The sequence below is a fragment of the Berghia stephanieae genome, chromosome 2, assembly GCF_034508935.2.
Source record: "Berghia stephanieae isolate SIO BIC M18660-M18661 chromosome 2, UCSD_Bste_1.3, whole genome shotgun sequence".
NCBI classification, from domain to species: domain Eukaryota; kingdom Metazoa; phylum Mollusca; class Gastropoda; order Nudibranchia; family Aeolidiidae; genus Berghia; species Berghia stephanieae.
This window is the reverse complement of record NC_088361.1, coordinates 21,705,380-21,715,379: the sequence shown is the minus strand read 5'-3', so window position 1 is coordinate 21,715,379 and position 10,000 is coordinate 21,705,380. Positions and strand designations below refer to the sequence as shown.

Below are 10,000 nucleotides of genomic sequence, written 5' to 3'. Positions count from 1 at the left end.
CGAATCTCGTTTCCTCCTCATTGACCTCAATAGTCATTTCATCTTCCAAAGCCCTGTCTAATTTATGTTTTTCATTTTCAATATCAAATTTGTTTGCTGTGTCGAAACGTGAATAAAATTTATTTAAAGTTTCAATTTCGATATCTTCCGATATAATCGTGGGCTTTGGATTATAGTTAACAGCAGTTTTAAGCCCCCGCCACGTGTCCCGTATATCCCCAGAAGAAAAGCATTTTTCAATTTTATTTTTGTACTTGTCTCTACAACTAGATATTACCCTCTTTATCTCTTTTTGTTTTGTTTTCAGATCTTTTTTGTTTCCACTAGTAAAGAGAGTTTTCTTTTGGTTCAATAAAAGTTTTAGATCTTTTGTTATCCAAGGCTTGTTGTTAGGATAATATTTTATTTCTTTTTTACAAGACACTAGCTGTTCACAGAATTTTAAATACTCACTCACACAGTCATTCAGCTCATCCACACTATCACATGATTCGATAAAAACATTCCAGTCAGTGCATTCAAAACAACCACGCAAATCTTCACACACACTTCCGTTCCAGATCTGTACACTTTTCTTTACTGGTTTTACACGTTTAAAAACAGGGCGGTAGGTGGGGAGTAGCAAGAGCATGCAGTGGCCAGATAAACCTAATGGGGCACGGGGTAAACATTTATAACTATTTTTAATATTACACAGGAATAAATCTAAAGTTTTTTTGTCCCTTGTCTCGCAGTCCACGTATTGATGAAGTCCCGGGAGAGTAAAATCGTTACATTGGTTAAAATCGCCAGTGACCATCAATACGGCATCGGGTGACTTAATTTGAATGTCCTGTATTTCTTTCCTCAAAATATTTTTCGCTGTGGTGTTGTCTGATGATGGTGGAATGTAGACGTTGATGATGATGACATGAGTGTATTCCCGGGGTAGATAATAGTAGATAATATGTTTTCGTCAAGTCATTGATTACAAGATTTGTTGGTTAACAACGATTGGACATTCCTCAATGTGTCTAAACACGCTGCTTTATTTATTAAATTTGTAAACATATCCACGAGTCATGCTGAGTAAAATGACCAATTGTAAACATTGGATATTTCTCAAACTGTGAACACTATTCACTATGTGGGTCATTTTGAGCACTTTGCAATGTGACCTATGACCTCTAGCACATGGAGATGTAATATATAGATAGAATGCGCTTGGCCGAGTTCACAACATTGCCATCCGGAAGTATAACGGACCAACACACAAACTCTGTGTAACCATGATCTTTTATAGTCTGGTTAATACAGTTTAGTGAGAACAACTCACAAACGCGGATGGCAAAAACAATAACAAAGGCCTGAGTGACGTCATCTGCATACTATCTATATGATCCCCATTGACTCCTGATAAAATTTCATCAATCAAGCAAAAACAAACAATACTGCGAAGCAGAGAAGAGAACATGATTTTATATCTAACTAAACAAATAATCATGAAGATGATGACGGTGGTAATTATGATCATGACTACTACGGGGACATGATGATGATGGTGATGATGACGATCGTGATGATGATGATGATAATGATGATGATGATGATAACGATGTTGAAATCGATGCTGCTGCTGCTGCAGATGATGATGATGATGATGACGATGACCCATTACTGTGTCGTGGAAAGGCAGGGAATGGTTGGTCGGTCCATCGGCGGTATTTCCTTGCCGGTCCAATCTCAAAAGGTTTGCCCGTGGGCAAGTCGTGGAGATTGGGGGCAAATCATGGCGGGCAAATCCCCACGCTTTGCCCATGTGTGTAAATGGCCCATTAGAAATAATGTGTGTGTAGTATGGTCATAATGGAGACAACCGTGTAATATATTCATTGAGTACAGTTTGCCATGAGTTATATCCCCTAACAGATCTTATTCTCTCTTGACGATAATACTCTTCAACAGTCGTAACGTCACTTCCTTCCTTATGACGATCGGAACAATGGCGGACGCCGTATGAAATATTTCTCCGGCGAGCATAAAAGCGTATCCAGAGGGAAAAAAAAACATACATTTGATCATGTTTTGACTTTTACACACTCTGATCACAAGACATATGAAAAGTTCTAGCCAGCATGAAGTATAAAAAGTAATGATTCTCTTTGTTTAGAACCAAGATGGCCGCCGTTGCCGGGCGGCGTGACATCAGACTACTGAATCCAATTACATTTATTGTTTACCAATATTGTTGGCAGTTCATTGCCCTTGTAATTTGCAGTTGTTGCCTCTTTTCATTATAAAAGGAAAGGTTTTTTTTAAAAATAAAATTCTCTTAATGCGCTAACCCCCATAGAGCTTTCAAGTGTTATTTGTTATCAAGAGCTATCCGATTATTTACAATGCACACGTCACAACTCTAACGCCATTAACTCACTCAACCCTAACACTGACTATATCCGTAGTATACACGGGGTTACTTTTACCCCATGCCTATTTATTACAATTTCTCTGAGATAAATTATAGGCGTTGTATCAAAGCTATTTTTTAAACTTTTTAAAAAACTTGTTAATGGTAGTTGAATAAAACTAATAAAACTATCTATGCACGTGCTCATTTTTAATACATTTTTAAAATCCAGTTTTGAAAAGTAGCAAAACTCTCTAGGATTGAGTGAGTGACAGACCCAAAAAGGTTTCTCCACTGGAATGGTCATAACGTAATTTGCCAATTATCTTTCACACTTTAAAGCATTTGATAACACTGTCCATTCAGAGCCAATTTTCATTACGATTGGTGACAAGTTTACCACAGAAATATTGTAATAATAATAATAATAATAATAATAATAATAATAATAATAATAATAATAATCATCATTATTATTATTGTTATTATCATTACTATTATTATTATTATTATTATTATTATTATTATTATTATTATTATTATTATTATTATTATTATTATTATTATTATTATCAACAACAACAACAACAACGACGACGACGACGACGACGATAAGAACAACTTCACTACCACCTTCATTGCCACCACCATCAAAAACAACAACAACAACAACAACAACAACAATAACAACAACAACAACAACAACAACAACAACAACCTTAGAAAACAAGGTAACAAGGTAACATTTATTCTTGTATGCTGGAAGAAATGTTTAAATAACCCAAGGGACGTAACCATATCAAAGGTGAACAACCATTTTGTTTTACTTTTTTCTCTCCCTTTACCTTTTGACTTTCATTTGTAAAAGACGGGAATACGACCTCATGGGAAATAGTCAATAGCACTAACACAAAAACAAAACAAAAAACAAGGGTGCGAACCCAAGGCATTCTGATCGAAAAGCATATCATTTTGAGCTCAAAGCCTCACCTCCAGATGGTCATGGGATGGGCATCAAAGAACCACATGTTGGTGGTGGTCAGGAAGCCGACAGTGACCAGCTCCCAGGGATGCAAGTACTGGGTCACCCAAACGAATGGACTGCTGTATCGGTGATGGACGGCATGGATAGTCTTGTACAAAAATCGGATCTGGAAAATGACCAGATGAAGTTTTAAAAAAAAGTATTATCTCAATGGGAACGATCTATATTTATGTTTTCGTCCAACCAATTCATTCATCAATCACATGATGTGTTGCTGTCCTACGATTGGATATATCTTAACAAACGTAAACACCCTTCTTTGTTTATGAGAGTTGCAAAAAAAGGCATGTGTCAAACTGAACAAAATGACCAATCGTGATGTTAGATATTTAATGATTTCAAAAAATGTGAATACTTTTCATTATGTGGGTCACTTTGAGCGCATATTATTCCAATGTGACCAATGACCTCGAGCACATGGAAAGGTAATATAGCTCATTCCCATTATCAGTATCAGTTTTAAATTGATAAGGGGAGTCGGGTGGCTTTATGGGGAACCTTGTAATAAAAAGGTTATTATAGTGTGGCAGAGACCACAACAAAAATAATCCCATTAAAGCACATAGGCACTGGATCTCCAAACAAAAGAGGCACACTTTACTTATACCAAACTATCCATAAAACATCAATTACAAACAAAACAAAGAGAGATTTGATAACAAAAAAATATATAATCTCATTTTACTGGGGTAGACTGATTTTTTAGGATGTTTTTTTTCTTCTATTTTTCTTTCTTGCTTTGTCTCGCACCTTTCATACACACTTATTACAGATCTTTATCTTACACCGGTGCCAGCTCCCTAATTTCTTAACTTAATATAGTAATTTTACAGATGAGTGCGGTGAGAGAATGTGAGTAAAGAGTCTTTTCCAAGGACTCAACAATGCACCGATCGAGGCTCGAACCCAGGACCTTCCAATCTGAAAGCGATTGTCATGTCATACCACACGACCACATAAGGTAAAGGCAAACCTCCTACCTGTAAAGGGTTAAAACCATACTAGCCATTATAATCTTTTTTAATTGAGCTTTTATATAGCACAATATCCACTAAAAGTGCTCAAAGCACTTTACAAAAGGTCCCTTGCCCACAGCAATGCTTAACATGTAGGACAAAGACATGACGCCTTTTAGGCGATATTACAATTTTTTAAGGACAGAAACAACGCTGTTAACGGCCAGTTACTTATTTTACACCTGAGCATGATGAGAGCATGTGAGTAAAGAGCATTTTCCAAGGACTCAACTATGCGCCGAGCGAGGCTCGAACCCAGGACCTTCTGATCCGAAAGCCAGTGTCCTACCACAAGACCACAATAAATAGCTATACCGTACCTTGTGATGAGTCAAATGCCATACGAAGTACTGGAAATCAAAGATGACCAGGGATGCAAACTGTTGCCACAGGAAATCTGAGAGAGGGGGCGCCTGCTCTGCCAGGGGGGTGGCGGGAACCCAGATCCACTGGCCTACAGCAGCTGGCATGATGAACAACAGATGGTTCCAGAAGGTCAGGGATAGGGTGTCTACAACGCCCGATAAGGTCACCTGTGGGATGAATAACATATAATATACAATGGATAACATAATATTATTTTAATAATAATAATAACAATAATAATAATAATAATAATAATAATAATAATAATAATAATAATAATGATGATGATGATGATGATGATGATGATGATGATGATGATGATGATGATGATGATGATGATGATGATGATAATAATAATAATTACAATAAATAAATAAAAATAATAATAATAATAATAATAATAATAATAATAATAATAATAATAATAATAATAATAATAATAATAATTATAATAATAATAATAATAATAATAATAATAATAATAATAATAATCATAATAATTTTTTTTTAAATAAATAATAATAATAGATCTTTATTGTCCATAAATATGGCAATTTGTCATTTAGTTACACTTGTCATAACGTTAAATGATAACTAGAACATTGAACGGATATTTCACTCCTACTTATTCTCTCTCTCTCTCACACTCTCTCTCTCTCCTTCTTCTTCTTCTTCTTCTTCTTCTTCTTCTTCTTCTTCTTCTTCTTCTTCTTCTTCTTCTTCTTCTTCTTCTTCTTCTTCTTCTTCTTCTTCTTCTTCTTCTTCTTCTTCTTCTCTGGCGCTAGATGGACAGTATGGATGATGACGATGATGATGATGATGATGATGATGATGATGATGATGATGATGATGATAATGAATAGGATGATAATGATGATGATGATGGTGAATACTGATGATGAAGAAGATGAATGATGATGTTGATGATGATGATGATAGTAATGATGATGACGACGACGACGATGACGAAAACGACGTCTCACTCACCGGTTTGTCGGGCTGTATCTTGTACTTGTTGTACCAGTTCATCTTACAACACAGGACATCCACCATCATGAACGGCAGGCACAGGGAGAAGTAGAAGAAGACGGAGAGAAACACCGGAAACAATGGAGATTGGAGCCATTCCTCATAGCCAATACGCAGGTCCCAAATCGGCTGACAATACAATGGAGAGGAAAAAAATATCGTATAAATCTATGTGATCGTAGCCATCGTCATGTTATAGATAGTATGCGCTTGGCTAAGAAGCTCATAACATTGCCATCCGGAAGTAAAACGGACCAACACACAAAACTGTGTGTATCCATGAACGTTTATAGTCGGGTTAATACAGTTCAGTGAACATTACTCATAAACGCGGATGGCGAAAAACAATAACAAAGACCTGAGTGACGTCATCTTCGAACTATCTATAGCCTGATACTGAAATCCAAAAGGACTGGCAGTTTGACCTCATTATTTGGTTTTTGCACCGTCTAGTGAGTTGTCGTTAGTAGAACTCATGGAAACAAGTCATTTCATTGGCTGAACTATTGAATACAACTCACGATTTGTTTTCTTTTGTGGCAAAAGACTGCTGGTATTTTGACGTCATTTTTTGGTCAGTATCAGGCCTGAACCTTTACGAAGGCCACGATGTGACACTAAAAAAATTTAAGCTTTTATATAGCGCAATATCCACTAAACGTGCTCTAAACGCTTTACAAGGGGTTCCTGGCCAACAGCAACACATAACATGTAGGACGAGACATGACGCCTGTTAGGCAATATAACAATTCTTTTCGACAGTAACAACGCTGTTAACGGCCAGGTTCTCCTTTTACACAGTACAGCAAGATAATGTGAGTAAAGAGCCTTTTCCAAGGACTCATCTATACGCCGAGCGAGGCTCGAACCCAGGACCTTCCGATCTGAAAGCGAGTGTCATACCACTAGACCACATAGCCGCAGACGAAGCTGCTAGAAGCTGTGGAATGTAAAAAGAAATGACTAGAAATGATTATAACAGCTTCTAAAAAGAACAAAATTAATATGTATCAAACACGGAACGTTTCGGGCTTCAAACCTTTCTTCGGCTAACAAAAAAACACCCATTTTGTTGTTGGCTGAAGAAGGGTTAAGGCCCCAAACGCTCCATGTTTGGTATTTTTGTTCTTTTTCGAATCTGTTATATTCATGTTTGTATAAATATATATTACATTTGGGAAATAGGAGAAGAAGAAGAAGAAGAAGTGGTAGTAGTAGTAGTAGTAGTAGTAGTAGTAGTAGTAGTAGTAGTAGTAGTAGTAGTAGTAGTAGTAGTGGTAGTAGTAGTAGTAGTAGTAGTAGTAGTAGTAGTAGTAGTAGTAGTAGTAGTAGTAGTATAGTAGTAGTAGTAGTAGTAGTAGTAAAAGAAGAAGAAGAAGAAGAAGAAGAAGAAGAAGAAGAAGAAGAAGAAGAAGAAGAAGAAGAAGAAGAAGAAGAAGAAGAAGAAGAAGAAGAAGAAGAAGAAGAAGAAGAAGAAGAAAAAAGAAGAAGAAGACGAGGAGGACTGGAGGAGGAGGAGGAGGAGGAGGAGGAGGAGGAGGAGGAGGAGGAAGGATAGATCAGGGGAGGGAGGGGGGGTGAGAAGGATAAAGAATATAATATAATGGAAGAGAAGTAGAAAAAGGAAGAAACAATTCGTATACGCAGTCCACAATAATATATTTTATGATGAGAGTCACATCAATGATGCAGGGCAACTTGGCTATATTAACCTTTCTTTTATGGCCTAGCTTAGCAAAGAAATGAAACATCACGGAAACGGGATGCTTTCGAAATCTGATGAAATGTTAGTGTGTGTGTGTGTGTGTGTGTGTGTGTGCAGATGTATGTCTCTGTGTGTGAGAGAGATAGAGTGTGTGTGTGTGTCTGTGTGTATGTTTGTAATGTTGTTATTCTTGTTAAAAAACAAACAAACTTGAGCTTTTAAATCCACTAAACGTGCTCAAAGCGCTTTACAAGTGGTCCTAAGCGGGGGAGGTTGGGGGTTGGGTTATTATTATTTTTATTCGTTTTTTTTGTTTGTTTGTTTTTTTGTTTTGTTTTATTTTTATTTTTTTTTGTTTTCTTTTTTGTTGTTTCTTTTTTGTTTTTTTTTTGTTTGTTTTTTTGTTTTTTTTTTTGGGGGGGGGGTTGGATCTCCTGTAAAATATGTTGTTTTTTTCGATATGCGACCATTTGTTTTAAGACGTAGACCTGCCTACATGTAAAATTAAAAGCTCGTAATTTTTAGGAGAGAAATATTATTGTAGTCACTATAGTTAACTTTCAAAATCAACAATGTACCCTCGCAAGGATCAAATAACACGTCAAAATCCTAAACATGATATAGTCTGGGATCAACTTTCATTTTCAATACGTTTTAATATTTATAGATACTCATGACGTTTTGAGTCTGGAGCCAAAATGTCTTAATTCTACGAATTATTTTCATATGTGATGTGGTCTAGTGGTATGACACTCACTTTTAGATCGGGAGGTCCTGGGTTCGAGCCTCGCCAGGCGCATAGTTGAGTCCTTGGAAAAGACTCTTTACTCACATTCTCTCGCCGTACTCGGGTGTAAAATGAGTACATGGCCGTTAACAGCGTTGTCTTTGTCCGAAAAAATTTATAATATCGCCTAACAGGCATCATGTCCCGTCCTACATGTTAAGTGTTGCTGTTGGCCAGGGACCCCTTGTAAAGCGTTTTGAGCACGTTTAGTGGATATTGCTCTATATAAAAGCTCAATTATTATTATTATTATTATTATTATTATTATTATTATTATTATTATTATTATTATTATTATTATTATTATTATTATTATTATTATATTATTATTATTATTATTATCATCATCATCATCATCATTATTATTATTATTATTATCATTATCATCATCATCATCATTATTATTATTATTATTATTATTATTATTATTATCATCATTATGTCTGTAAGACGGCAGACATCAGCAAACCAAGACGTGCCTGTAAGATTCTGTATTCCGACTGGAGTTCGGGCTGTTGTTGTGTTGAGTTGTCAACAGCCTGAACGGTCACCACGCTCTGGTTCTCCATCGACTTTGGCCTGGTGCGCTACACCTTCTCTATCCTAAGATGATCTGAAATCACAGACAGAAAAAATTCATTTAAATAACTGATATTATAGTATCTATACGATTTTTACACTCTTGTTTTTTTTTTTTTTTTTTTTTTTTTTTTTTTGGGGGGGGGGGGGGGGGGGGTTGGAATACTCTTCAACAGTCGTAACGTCACTTCCTTCCTAATGACGCATGGTAACTTAGTAACACTGGCTCTAAACTATCGGAACAATGGCGGACGCCCGTATGAAATAATGCTCCGGCGAGCATAAAGGGTATCAAGAGGAAAAAAAAAACACATACATTTGATCATGTTTTGACTTTTACACATTCTTTTCACAAGGCATATGAAAATTTCTAACCAGCATGAAAAATAAAAAGTAATGATTTTCTTTGTTTAGAACCAAGATGGCCGCCGTTGCCGGGCGGCGTGACATCAGAATATTGAATCGGATTCCGGACAAGTTCCCAACCGCTACACGAGCTTGCGAGTACGCTTTAGGAACAAAGTTCCGAATTCCAAAAAGCAAGCGTGTAAGAAATAGGTTATTCTACCCATCAATCGATTCCTATTTCGTCATCTTTGAATAAAAGACATGTTGAAAAACACTTAAATTATAGATACTTTTTTTTTTTTAAGAATCTGATTTTTAGTGAAATTCAACGCTGGATAATCTGACGTCACAAATTATTATTGTAAACTTGATATCATTACGCGTTACTATTTATGGAAGGGGTAATAAATAAATAATAAATAAATAAATAGCATGTATATAGCGCCAATCTCCACCTAGCGTGTTCAATGACGCTTTACAAGACATACATGTCTAGGTGATATGAGAATTTAAAGGAAAATGAATGATTAATTTTGAAATATTAAAGGAAAGTCAACATAAAATATTCCGTCTTCAGTCTAGACTTATGTTTTTGTTGTTATGTTTTAAGGGTTTTACGCGCTTGCAACACATTAAGGTCATATCAGCGCCAGTAAAAAGGAAGAAAATGGGATAGTAAAAAGTTCTAGAATTACAATAAAGCATCCAAGAAAAGGGAAGACAAAGGGGAATTTGTTCA

General features: G+C 36.0%; 1 protein-coding gene across 1 annotated transcript in view; it reads right to left on the bottom strand.

The window, feature by feature from the left end:
• LOC144964488 (cholesterol 25-hydroxylase-like protein 1, member 2) overlaps nucleotides 1-10,000 on the bottom strand; it is a 47,858-nt gene that overhangs the window by 7,162 nt on the left and 30,696 nt on the right. The window contains exons 2-5 of the mRNA XM_078898857.1: nucleotides 8,814-8,947; nucleotides 5,801-5,971; nucleotides 4,768-4,980; nucleotides 3,377-3,537 (exon numbers count right to left, since the gene is read on the bottom strand). Of these exons, the coding sequence (XP_078754983.1) occupies nucleotides 3,377-3,537; nucleotides 4,768-4,980; nucleotides 5,801-5,971; nucleotides 8,814-8,903 (635 nt within the window). The 5' untranslated portion in view covers nucleotides 8,904-8,947. The remainder of the gene's footprint in view (nucleotides 1-3,376; nucleotides 3,538-4,767; nucleotides 4,981-5,800; nucleotides 5,972-8,813; nucleotides 8,948-10,000) is intronic.